We start from the raw sequence: 13,814 nt of genomic DNA, 5'->3' as shown, positions 1-13,814 counted from the left end.
ATTTTTATATTTTTGTAAAAGGGTCAAAGTAAATACTTTGTCAAAATTTTAAGAAAATTAACCGACCCAAATTAATTTTAGCTAAAGTGTTGGGTACCACCTTAACTTAGAGAATTGTAATTGAACATGATCATATTTCTATAAAATGATCCTTTAGACCTACTGGTTGGCTGAACACTATTTACTAATATTTCTTATGTAACGCTGTTTGTATTGCATACCTTCAAATACAATACTATTATCCCATAATTGTTATTTATGTAGTATAAGAAATCTTTGGATCCATTAAATTACCATTAAGATTTTAAAATTATTGTGTAATCAAGTTTTTCAACGATTGTATTATTCAACTTGATTACGATCAGAAATCATTTTGTAAATTGTAAACTAAACTTTTTTCCATGTATACTTTTTTCACTTTAAATAACCCCTTTTTTTCAATTAATTCTTGCTGATGTATTAATATAAGAAAAGATTTAAAGTTGAAATTTTTGGATTATTTTTCTACTTAAAAAAGAAACGTATTCCACTTGCTTGTAAAAGTTGATTGCTTTAGAGAATAATTAACACTTTAAAGACATATAATATAAGCTGCATCGGATAGAAAACTACCTTATGTAAATGCACATGTACATCTGTAATGGATTTTCAAACATTCAAACGTGAAATAATAGATAAATTCTGGTATGTTGTGTGGGGTCTTATATTAACTCATTTGAAAACAGTTACAAACTTTATATTTTTTTAACATGGATTTTTTCAACCCACATATAAGATGACAGATGTATGCATATTCATTTGATTAAGGTTGATTTATTACTGCTGCAGCTCATATCATACATAAATGTTTCTATATGTGAAAAATTAATGTTAGGAAGATGTTTATGTCACAGCCTGCCTAGAAATTAAACACTAGCATCACCTAGCACCCAAACTTACAAATTCTTGTACTTTTAGTTATACATTTACTCCTAGGATTTCGAGTAATCACGTTCTGTTTTACATTATACACAAATTCAGAATTATTTGAACTGCTGTTCGACATTCTGTCCTCCTCCGCCATTGTACTATTCATAAATCCAAACATGGAATTATGGGAGCTTTCTAATGAAGTTAATGACTTTGTTCTTCTATAGTCTGGTTTTTGTACATGGCGTCGTCCATGCGAGGACACAGGTTTGGTCAGACTTCTCTGACTAGTGTGCTGACTAAGGGATGAGACAGATGGCTCGCTGAATCCACTATCGGAATTACTGACAATATTTGTTCGGAAACATTTGTCTTTAAACGATTGGTAAGAAGACAGTGTAGAATCTAATGTATCATATCCTGACTGGCCGTTACTTTGCCTCAACCTATCCTGTGTGGTATCGTATCCTGAATGGCCGTTACTCTGCTTTGACCTATCCCGCGTGGTCTCGTATCCTGAATGGCCGTTACTTTGCTTTGACCTATCCTGTGTGGTCTCGTATCCTGAATGGCCGTTACTTTGCTTTGACCTATCCTGATATGACCTATCCTGCGTGGTCTCGTATCCTGAATGGCCGTTACTTTGCTTTGACCTATCCTGAATGTGTTCCACCTGCTGGTTGACAACATGTCTTATATCAGATCTGTATTGGGGATTGTGGTTCACATTCTTCACTCGGCTTGTAATGAATAAATTTTTCATATAATTAGGATCATAATTTTGATTGAATCGAGAATCATCGTTGGGTAAATTGTGTTCACGTTTAGAACTTGATAATTCACGGAAGGATTGACTACGTTTGTGTTTTCTAATTAAATTATTATTAACAGGATTTTTTAGATTTTGAACCTCCTTTTGTATAAGACGTAAATCAACATCGTCTCTTTTTATCAAAGATTTAGCTTTTCTACGGATTTCGTCATGAATGTTTTCATTTAAGCCATTATTTGAAGCCTTTCTATTGTCATAATGGAAATTTTTTCTGGCCTCTTCAACAGATGTGATACTTTTACTACGCTGTCTTCGTTCTTTAAGGTCTCTTTGTCTAGCATTAGGAGACCTAGATTTTAAATCTTGGAGTTCAGCTTCTAAAACAATCCTCCATAGCCCCTGGCCCCTTCCATAGATTGATTCCATGTCCTTGTGAGTCACACCATGGCGGTATTCTAATAAAATCAACTTCTGCCATTAGACATAATATTTATCTTATAACAAAAAATGTCAATTCACTGAAGAAACTAATTCTGTCAACTTTAGAATGTTTAACTTCTGGTGAGTGTGTTCTATTTTTGAACTTTTGATTCAAACTTTTTGATAAGCTATACAACTATTATCGTTTTTGTCTTAATATCTGACTTTCCAAATGATCCATATTTTAATGATATTGGTTTGTTTTAAGAAGTTAAACATTTTTAGAATTAACAGATTTATTCTCTTGGGCCAAGCTTTGCCATTGTCCCCCCTTCCCATCTATTGTACCCACTATTAATTACAAACACAGCTTTAGGCTTCAGAAGAAAAACCTACTGTTCAATGCTGGCGATGATCTGCTATGTGCAGCATTCTGAAGACGTTTGTCGAAAGGTGGCTGTTCTCTATGTCCACCAGGTGGCATATGACGTCTGTCCAATCCGTCCTGTGTATAGGGAGGAGGTCCTTCATCAGCTGGACGATGCTTGATAGCCTGAGGGGAAGATGGTTTCTTTGTTGCTGCTGAAATTACATTTATATAGTTTAGTTTGTAATCTATATTATTGTATAAAATAATTCAAATCATAAACAGTTCCCCCAAAGAAACTACTGTCAATCAGAAGTTTTTTTTTTATTATTGTGAAAATTGTGAATGGGTTAAAATTGCAATAATTTAAACACGCACTTTATTTTTTTTTTTATATGAATGATACAGGATTATACTCAATATTGCAAAATAAAAATTGCAATTTAGTCTAGATTTACTAAAACCACAATAGTAAATGCACACAATAATATCTGAATTGACAGTATTACTGCAATATCTAGCTGGTTTATACTCTTTGAATTTGATTTTGTAATTAATAAATCAAAACAACTAAATATGTATTCCTATAAAGTTATGAACACTTAAGGTTCTACATCTTCAATGTCAATCCTCCTATTTTGGAATTGCACAGGGTCATGTTTTTCTAAACTGTTTATGACTTCTTTACACTAAATTCATTGGATATGTACAGATTGATATTTTAGTATGTGCAATAAGATTTGTAAAAGTAGCTTCGTGTACACTTCAACCAGTATTGTGTTTTGAGTCATTCATAAGTTTTTTTTTGTGCTTTGTGTCCCCCTGACACCTTTTTCAACTAATTTTGAAAGTTTTTACCTGTGCGTTTAATTTTTATGACATATTGTCTAGATTACTAAAAGATAATTTAAAAAGGCAAAAAGGGAGATAGTGTTCAGATTACAATGATTCTACCCCAACACATTTCCATTTTTTAGAGAGTGACCTTTAACTTTGAAAATCAAACGATTTCACTTTGTTAGACTATCTGATTATATTCCATTCCTATCAAGCAAGGGATACTCAAGTTACCATCCAGAAAACAGTTATTGACACATAGATGGATGGTAGAATTTAAGGACTGACACAATAACTACAACATGCTTTCCAATTTTTTTACATGTAACATAACTAGAATTATAGGTATCTGTCAAGTATAATTCTCTGTGATCATAAAACGTAAGTCTTTTTTTTAAAACATCAGCCTATATCATAGACACTGAAAGACAGTTTTATAACTTACCTCGCTGCATCACAGGTGATGGTTGACTTAATTGTGTGGCTAGTCCATGATAGAATGCTCCTTGTTTAGCCACCTTCAGTTTGACTGTCTGCCCAGTATGAGTCATTAATTCTGCTGCTCTGTAATTTGTAATAACAAATATATTAAAATACTTTTTATTATTTCTACTAAATGAACCTTTTTCAAATGTATGTAGTGATTCTGTTCAAGGAAAAATAATGAAACCAAAGATAAAGTTCAAGAATGGTTGAAGCCAAGCACGATTTTCTACACTACATGAAACCATACTAGCAAATCTTCTTCACAGTAAATGAGCCAATGTCAGCCTGCATGATATTTTTAAATGTATTTATTTAGTATGTTTAATACTTTAGTTATTGTTTTACTTGTACAGGTGACTGTTTTATCTGTAATTTTGATTTAAAATGTATAGCACAAAATTGTTTATTTTGAACTGAATTTGACTGTTAGAATACAAATACATGTTTTCTATATCAGTATATGAAGAACTGTGGGCCAACTTTCGTTCTTTGACGTGATATTCTATAGTACTGTTCCAAGCCAAAAGCCTGTTGTCATTTGCGCATTTGCTTCCTCTAATGTTTTTAACTGTGTTAATCTTTCTCTTTAAATTGATTCAGTCTTTTTCTCCAAGGTCTTTATAGCTTACTATCCAGTATCTGTTTTCACAGTCATGTAAACCTTTTATCTTTGTTTAAAATTTCTCTCATTGGCAATCATACCACATCTCCTTAAATTTGTAATATCCCAGTGCCCAGTGCAATGTAAATTCTGTGTCACAAGATTGGTATATTATGTATATCCAGCTTGTTTAAAAATTAGTTTTTTCAATCAATTGACTTTTGGCTTCCTTGTGTACAGTAATAACAGTAATAATATGTCAAGCTAATACATGTTATTGGTAGTCCCACCGCTCAGCTCTTAATAAATAGAGAATATCATATGGCTTTTTCAATATCACATCCATATCAACCCGAGACACCAATATAATCCCAAGAGCTCTGCTCAAGGAATTATATTGGTTGCGGGTTGATACAGTGTGTGATATTGAAAAAGCCATATCATATACACTTTATTATATACATAAACTTCATGTAGATTTTTTTATGTGACATGATGTCATACAGATAAGGAGGTTTGAAATGACGTCATACAGACTATAGGTTTGACATGACTTCAAACAGATAAGGGGTTTCATAGAGCCTTTGCAACAGTGACTGCAATCGATGACGTGACGTCATATAGATTAAAGGTGTGATAAAGCTTTTGCAACCGTGCTGATAATCGATATCATCACGGGTGGCTGATACAGCACGCTTGCCAATGATTGTATTACATACAATTTATCTGTATTTAATACTAAGTATATAATAAAATTGCATATCAGGGCTTTGTGATGTCAAATATGTTGACCCGGCCTTTATAACTTTGACTTGGACATATCAGCGACGTCACAATGTTTGAACCGGTGTTGATAAGTTTGACCCGAACTTATCAAATCATCTTCAAACAAAGAAAAACACTTCCAAAAGACGAAAATACAGCCTGATGAATCATTTATAAGGTTATCTGTATAATGATATTGGGCTCACTTGACAAAAAACTTTACATTGTGACGAGCAGCTGATATTTTACGATATCAACATGCAGACAACCTGATAATCATTACCTAACAATATGTAAACTGTGGGGTCGACTAGGAATGTAGATCAGCAAGGAGATGTGTTTGCCATTGAGAAATATGGTCTTGAAGGGATGAATTAGAAATTTAGTTTTAAAAGAAAATGCCTACCAAGGGGGTCATGGTTACTTCATTAATGTATAGCCAAAATCATGGCATTTCTCCCTATATATCTAGGCTTTGATGTCCTTTTATAGATCAGTGGTAGCTTATTTGATAGAAGTAATTAGTTATTCATTTACATCAAGTATAATACAGATCTAACTAGTTCATCCAACGGTTTTAAAAAACAAACTTTGCGTTTGAAGAAGAACAAATAAACAAAGATACATATGATTTACAGCTTTTACATTAATGCTAGCAAGACAAATCTTTGTTTGGCTTGCTTGCTTTGTTTGTATCAGTGTTTGCTCAAGCATGGTAATTAAGATAGGCAAGGCTTCAGCTTGTATACATCATACTTAAATTTTATTGGACGTTATGTTGGAGGTTAAGGACACTAAATTTTAAAACATCACATGACACATATTCTCACATGTTTCCTTACCTGTAAATATACAATACAGACAGGATTCTACTTCGTCAAAATTATCTTCCTATTACGCCAGTTCATTTTCGCAATCGTAAAAACGGAAGACAATTTTTTTTCAAAGATCCAACTTAAAGACTGTTGTCAAGCACTTTTAGTAAAATAGCTATTCTAACACACATGGATTTTGTGATCCATTGGATAGGTATTTCACTTTACCCCTATATTTCATCTTTTAGTACTGTGATTTTTTTATGTTATAAAGTCAACCTGTAGCTTTGCAAAATAAAATGATATAGTCTGAGGCGAGATGATGTATCAAATACTCTTGTTTTGTACATTTTCAATACAAAATATTCATCTCAAACACACCCTAACATAAAAAAAGGTGCACTCGATTTTCCCATTTTTTGGAATATTTTCTTAAGTTACATAATCGAAGAACAGACATATAAATAACTGGCTGAACTAATAGATTGATATGTTATGAAAACAATATTAGGTCAATTAATTTGAAGGCCAGTTTCTCAGCCTCATACAAGAAAAAAGTTTATATTTTTCTTTCATTGACAAATTATTGTATTTTTACAGGTGAGGAAACATGTGAGAATATTTGTCATGTGATGTTTTAAAATTAAGTGTCCTTAACCTCAGACATAACGTCCAATAAAATCTAAGTATGATGTATACAAGCTGAAGCCCCGCCTATCTTAATTGCAATGCTTGAGCAAACATTGATACAAACAAAGCAAGCAAGCCAAACAAAGATTTGTCTTGCTAGCATTAATGTAAAAGCTGTATGATTTTTATTGTACTATACCTTTCTTGTGTTAATCCAACCAAACTCTTCCCATCAACCTCTAGTAACTGGTCACCGGACTGTAAACGTCCATCCTGTAATTAAATAGTGTGTGTTAGGTCTAGTCAGAAATAATGGTCATCAAATATTGTTAGTTAGCTCTGGTCAGAAAAAAGGGTCATCACATTTTGTATGTAAGCTCTTGTTTGCAGTAAAATTTCCAGATCAGTATTAAATAACTTTGCAAGTTTGGAAAGATTGCTGTCTTCAACTTGCCAATCTCCAGTCAAAACTCCAAATGTTTACCGGTAGTAGTTTTTGAATGAACTAGGGTCTAATTATCTTGATCAAGTTTAAGATAACATGATTTCTTTATCATATGTAATTGGCTTTGAACTAGCTTTCAGTAACTGCAACAAATCAGTTATTTGTGACTGTATGATAGGTGTTTTTTGTGCTTCATGAGAAACCGATTGGTCAAGCCATATGTAACTAAAATTTACATTTTGTTCCTAAGTTACAATGCTGGGCCACTGTCTCAGGTAAAGAAATTGAATGTTAAGAAACATGTTTAACACAGCCACATTCTATGTGCCTGTCACAAGTGAGGAGACTTTGATTAGTTGGTTGTCACTTCTAAGTTGCTGTAAGGCTGTTAGCGTTTTAAGGGTCTTTAAAAGGGACTATACAGTATGGGTTTTTCTCATTGTTGAAGGCTGTAAAGTGGCCTACAATTGCTTACATCACATCATTTGGACAGATTTCTCATTAGCCATCATACAACATTTCCATATTATAAATTATCCTGTTTCAAACAAATGTCTGGCTATTTAGTGGCTTAGAGAAACACCATACCATTCATATGTGGCAGTATAATGTTATCCACTGAGATTATATTTTGTGGTACTGCGATGAATTACATTTTTTTATGAAAACACTTATTCCTGTATCCCACATTTATAATTACAGTGATAGTTTTTCCACACATCTGAATTAATCTTTATCCCATATTTTTTTTTATTTCACCTCCTCACATGTATGTCGTCTTTAATTGCATGGTTGACCAAAACTGACTTTCTTATATGTACTTACAATATCAGCTCCACCACCAGTCACCACAGATTTAATGTAAATTCCTCTTTCTTTCTGGTTATCTCCCTGTAAATCAAAATAAGTATATTTATTAATTATGTCTCCACAACACCTGACATGTTCAAAAGCCATTTCTACCCTAAAGAACTAGTTAATAAACTAACGTTAGGTTTACAGGACACTTGTAAAAAGGCTGCTTCTTTGCCTAATAAATTAAAAATTATCCTAAGGTAGACATCACACATGCTTAAACTTGTATGTGATGTCTCCAATATTCAACAGGACATGATATCTCTATAACAAGAGTTCATATCTTTGTGTTTTTGTCTTGATGGATAGTTGTCTCAATGGCAATCATAGCACATCTCTCAAATTTATGTATATTAGTATTCACCATTTTTGCATCAAGTAGTCTGACACTGTTTTCATTTGTTTTTGATATTGTTTCTCAGTAATTCTCAATCATTGTTTTCATACAGTATATTTTGTGCATGCATTGTACATAATAAATAAATAAATAGTACATGGACAATCATATAATACATAGGATTCAGCAGCTAGTGTTTTATATCTTACCATTAAAGTGAACTAAAAACTTCCAGTGGCTAATTGCATTTTAACCAAATGTTAATTCAGCTCTTAGAAGTTAAATATCACATTTCAGTCTAACTTATCATGCTTATTGTCTTTACTCCACCCCTCTGATCAAAATATCACATATCCCATTCAATTATCATCAATTCTTCACATCCCCCCTTTTTTCACTGATAATAATCAACTTGTATAAATATACCCACCTTGCTAGGTTCTGTTACACTAATTAAGTCAACTGCATTCTAGACAGTTATAGATTTTACAATAATCAATTCTATATATACATGTATATCAAATAACAATATTTAAACTTTCATTTGTAAGGCGATTCCCAAAAGACTACCCGGTAAACAATAATGGCAAAGCTTGATGGACCTGAGACAAAGCAACATGTTGATCATACATATTTCAAATGATCCAAACAAAAATTATGATATCATAAATGCTGAAAAAGATTATAAGGTTTTGAAAACCAAGCAAATAATTGCAGATAATTTTCATTTAAATATTGAATGAGCAGTTAGCATTTATTACATGTGCTTGGTCTCAGCTCCAAATAAAGAATATATTTTTCTGTATGAACGCATGGTGTAATAAAAATGAAATTGCAGTAATTCAATACACAATTTAAATTTATAAGATTTCAATAAAATTTCAATGATATAAATGATAAGTTACCTTAGTAATATGTTAAAGAATCAATGTAAACAAGAAAGTTAATGTTTTATGATGATGTTTCTTCTCCGTGACAAATTATATAACATCAATGAATCACAATACAGGGGGCCCCCTTTTACAATTCAATGGTTTTATTTTTAGGTACAAATTTTAATTTTATTACTCAACAACAAAAATATTGTAAAATTTACACCTGAAGAGATCTCAATCCCTGTACTTAACAACTTCCAACAAAAAAGCGGAAAACTTGTTTCATTCTTGGTGATAAAATGATTTATATCGCCTAGCTTGACAGGAAGTCCATAGAAATTCTCCCTTTTACTAAAGGTAAATAAAACTTAAACAAAGACCTGCAGTTCTATACATTATATTTAATCTTGGTGCTTTATACTTTAAAATTTAAGATAACAATATCAGATGTATTGAATTTGAATTAAAAATAGTTCAAATTACTACACTGACACGCTTACAACCAACTGACGCAACAGTTAGGAAGTACTTTTACAGGTGAAATGTTTGGCCTAAGCATGTATGACCAGTTCATTCTTAGTTATAATGTCAGTTTTACTATATTTGTAAAGTAAAGTGAAATATTAGCTTGAAGGGTATAGTTTATATCTCTTCATCTTCATATGAGTGTCTCTTTTCAAAGATATTTAACAATTGAATTTTACATTTTAATCTCCAGTATTAGGACAAAATATCCTCATTGACCTAGTTAATACCAGTCCAGTCAGACATTCATTTAAATCCTTACCCAAAACAGAAGATTCCTTTAAAAACTCGGATGGTAACACATCTAACAACAATTCCATAAATAATAATAACCAGTTAATATAATTCCAGTTTTATCCATTTTAAAATGTTTTATAACCAAAACACAATGTAAAAGAAAGAGCTAACAAAACTGAAGTCTAAATGTGTGCATGATTAATGATTACTATTGCGTGTCTATTTCATGGTAAATATTGCATTCCATAGTTAATTAAACCTTGAAAACAGGACATAACATTAAGTTGAAAATTATTTCTTAATTCAAATATAAGATTTATACCTGAGTAAACAACCTTTAATAATAAACTCAATTTTTCGAAATTCTTTAAATTTCAAGATTTTCTTGTCAAAGAGGTTAAAAATGTCTGAGCCAAAGATAATGATAAATCTGCTACAGTGTACAATACAAATCCTAAAGAATACACAAGTTTAATTCTCAAACAAAAGAATTATTAGTTAATCTTGTCTGGGTGTAGTAAATTGGAACAGTGCCATATCAGAATAAAACGGTTGTAATCCAATTAGTGCACAGTTTTAAAAGATTTGAAATATTTTTCAAGACAATATTACCGTTATTAAGGCCAAAGGTATAGGAAGTTTTAGTATTGCAGACAATATGCATACCATCAATTGTAATTAAGAATTTAAATCGTTGTGAGTTCCTTCTTTTTAAAAGACAACTAGAACACACCCGTGATATCGCGGGTCCGTGACTGATATATAACTATGCGTATGCCTTATTTCAGTATTGGTATTGTCATCTGATAAAGTCATGCCGATTATAACATGTATAAGGTGCACAGTTTTCTCTGCTTTCAAAATCTTTCTGTTTGAACCCGTCGACCTGGAACCTATCAATTATTGGTAATATTAATAATTTACAAAACAAATGGGCCTAGAGTGGTGTAATTTTTAATCAACACCATTGTACTATATTAGTTATATATAAAGTTGAATTCTTTGATTCATTGTTTTTACGTGATGACGGCTGACAAATTGGACCTCGTAATTTTAGTATTATAGATTCACAGCTTGACATACTCAAGCATATATAAATGTACAGTAAGAAGATCTCTTAATTTGTTATGTTGCAATACTGAGCCTTCCCCTTGGATTTGTGGTGGTACTAAACAATTCTATAGTAGATTTACTGTTGTTTACTTAACGTCCAGTGGGAAACATCACAGGCTCATATGCAGAACAATAGAACAATTTAGCAGGATATGGAAGTATGTTTTCTGCAGTTTCACTGAGTTTGCCTTTGATTGTTACTTTGAACTACTAAAACCCTGCAATTAAAGTCCTCCCATTACTATTGAAGAAAATGCCTTTTACATTTTAATGTCCTCCTTTTGAGTTATAATATGGGTTTTATAGAGCTGTAAATTTAATGATATAATCATTTACCACAGATATTTTAATTCAATAACAACATAAAAGTATTAAAAGTTTTAACTTGTTTAATAAATTTGTGTAAACAATAAACTGTGAATGTCTGTATTGTAGAAATTATGCTTTAAGTCAATACATTGAGTATGTATAAGAGGCTATTTTTATAGATTTTATGCTTTAAGTCAATAGTAAAGAGCTATTAAAATTCTTCACATTTCTAAAGATAATTTATTGTCAAATAATAACAAGCTATTGTTATCTTGTTAAAAAGAAACATTTTTCTGTAGGGTTAATACCTGTATGGGCAAAACTCCTATAGAAGTGGTGACAATTAATTTACTAATGTTTTTACTTCTTAAGCATTTTGTAATATACCAGGAGAAAAAGTTCCGAGAGACTCACATGAACTCCCAACCTATTTCATGAGTCTAATTTTAACAATAACACACATACCAACCCGGTCTTATATTTTATGATTGATTGATTGATTGTTTTTTGTTTAATGTCCAGTGGCCACTAATATGAGGTAGGCATTACCTGTAAATGGGGACGAAGTCTGTGTGAATTATTTTTTTGTAACTTAAATATTTGTTTTAAAAAAAAACGGAAATACCGTAACCTTTCCGATTTTGGTTCTGTTGTTAGGGATTTAGTTGTGACGTTATTTAAATTATGACGTCATATGCAATGTAAACAAAGAAACGCTATCATCAGGTAACGTTTTTTCATATCAAGGAATTATTAAAAATGAAATTGGTATTGCGCGTTCCTTCCTATTTTATACTAGACTGATAAATATATATTTTACTCAAAGTTTCATACAAACGAGACCGGAAAAAGGAAGTACATTGTACATTTCTGCGCAGGTCCGGGATTTCAAAACACGACAAAAAAAATTTGAACGATTTTGAGTTCATTAGTATACAATGAAAAATTCAGAAAATTTTCCCGTATTTTTTTTTTATTGAATTTTCTACTGTTATTGGGGACTCCGTCCCCATATGAAGACTTCATTGTCCATCTCTAAACACACTAATTTAAAAATCTTTTGACTTGGAGTTTGGAGGAATTTACCTCATAACGAAGTTATCCTAAACCTTTAAGATTATCACAACTTTTTGTAACAAGGCCATTTATGTGAGAGTTCTGATAAGTGATTTAGTGGATAATTCTATACACAGCTAATCTCAGAAAAATAAGGACCAGTTTTAAAACAAATCTATCAGAGTTTAGAATAACAAACCAATAATTACAATTCTTCCAATGTTATCTGGTATGTTTATTGTGCAAGTTAAAACAGGTGAAGTATTTCAATTCCAAACTTTGGGTACTAGATATAATGCATAGCTAGAATTTAACAGGTTGTAACTAAGGACTGAGGATATATGAAAAGTAACTTTGAGACAACTTAAAATACAAGATTCAGTACTTTACACGTATATGTGTATAGTAAAGTGGCTCAACATGCATGTGTAAATCATATTTTTCCTGTTGAAGACTTGTACATTCAAGACATGAAATACGTAAAGAATAAACTGCATGCAGTTGTTTCCCTTTAATAATCTACATGATAGAGAAGGGGCATACATCAACGAGTCAGCAACCCATCTAGGAGTTCAGTCATTAAACCAGTTAGTATATACTCTATTAATCCAAAATCACTTAGAGCCATCTAGAGCCATCATGCTTTAGACTATGGTCTAAAAAGGTCAGTCCAGTCATCATCTACATTCTATCTTGTGCTAGAGATTACAGTTTAGCAAAATTACAAGGATTCATATCAAATGATAAGTTATTAAATATGTCTCAACTCTTAAGGTCGTTGCCTTAGTACAGAGAAGATCTGGTTAAAAGATAAGTTAATGAACTAACAGTCATTCAGCAGCAGTATCTGTCAGACAGATAAACTTGGGGACTAACAGCTGTTTAGTGGTGGTTTCATAAGAAAAGCTAAGAGTCAATCAGTAGAGGTCAAATCACAAGGATACACTTTGAGACAGTCTGGTCCGTGGGAAATTCAACATTGAAGAATACACAATATGTCCAAAATTAAATGTGGCGACTCAAACAGCTCATCAGTTGTGGGATCAACACAGTTGAAATAAGCATAAATAAGCTACAAAAGTCAAGGACAAATGCCAATGCAGAGCTTTTTTATTTTAAAACATTGAAAACTATTGGCACAGAAAGTCAAAGTACAAATAAAAAGCTCAGATTTACAATTTTTATTATGAATCATTTAAGGGATTTAGAAACAAATACTGTGCAGTTTTATGTATTTTTGCCTGTAACTTTGATGTGTAAAGATAATGCCAGTTTTGACAAGTGACACATGTGTGATACGAGTTTTTATCATGCTACCAAATCTCAAGGAAATCAACTGTGACCACCTTAAATACGGATTTACTTTCACTTTTATTATTTCTTATTTAAAAAAAATAATTTAAAAGGTTAAATGTGTTACCAAACTCTTTACTCTATTTTACGTGAAAATAATTAGATTT

General features: G+C 31.8%; 1 protein-coding gene across 1 annotated transcript in view; it reads right to left on the bottom strand.

The window, feature by feature from the left end:
- The window catches only part of LOC143049597 (uncharacterized), a gene marked incomplete at its 5' end in the record, with an annotated part of 84,739 nt that overhangs the window by 7,641 nt on the left and 63,284 nt on the right, over window positions 1-13,814 (bottom strand). Inside the window, 5 exons of the mRNA XM_076223197.1 lie at window positions 940-2,136; window positions 2,498-2,683; window positions 3,751-3,869; window positions 6,802-6,875; window positions 7,873-7,938. Coding sequence (XP_076079312.1) covers window positions 940-2,136; window positions 2,498-2,683; window positions 3,751-3,869; window positions 6,802-6,875; window positions 7,873-7,938 — 1,642 coding nt within the window. The remainder of the gene's footprint in view (window positions 1-939; window positions 2,137-2,497; window positions 2,684-3,750; window positions 3,870-6,801; window positions 6,876-7,872; window positions 7,939-13,814) is intronic.

The sequence above is a fragment of the Mytilus galloprovincialis genome, chromosome 10, assembly GCF_965363235.1.
Source record: "Mytilus galloprovincialis chromosome 10, xbMytGall1.hap1.1, whole genome shotgun sequence".
NCBI classification, from domain to species: domain Eukaryota; kingdom Metazoa; phylum Mollusca; class Bivalvia; order Mytilida; family Mytilidae; genus Mytilus; species Mytilus galloprovincialis.
The sequence above is the reverse complement of the archived record's forward strand: the minus strand, read 5'-3'. Positions and strand labels throughout refer to the sequence as shown.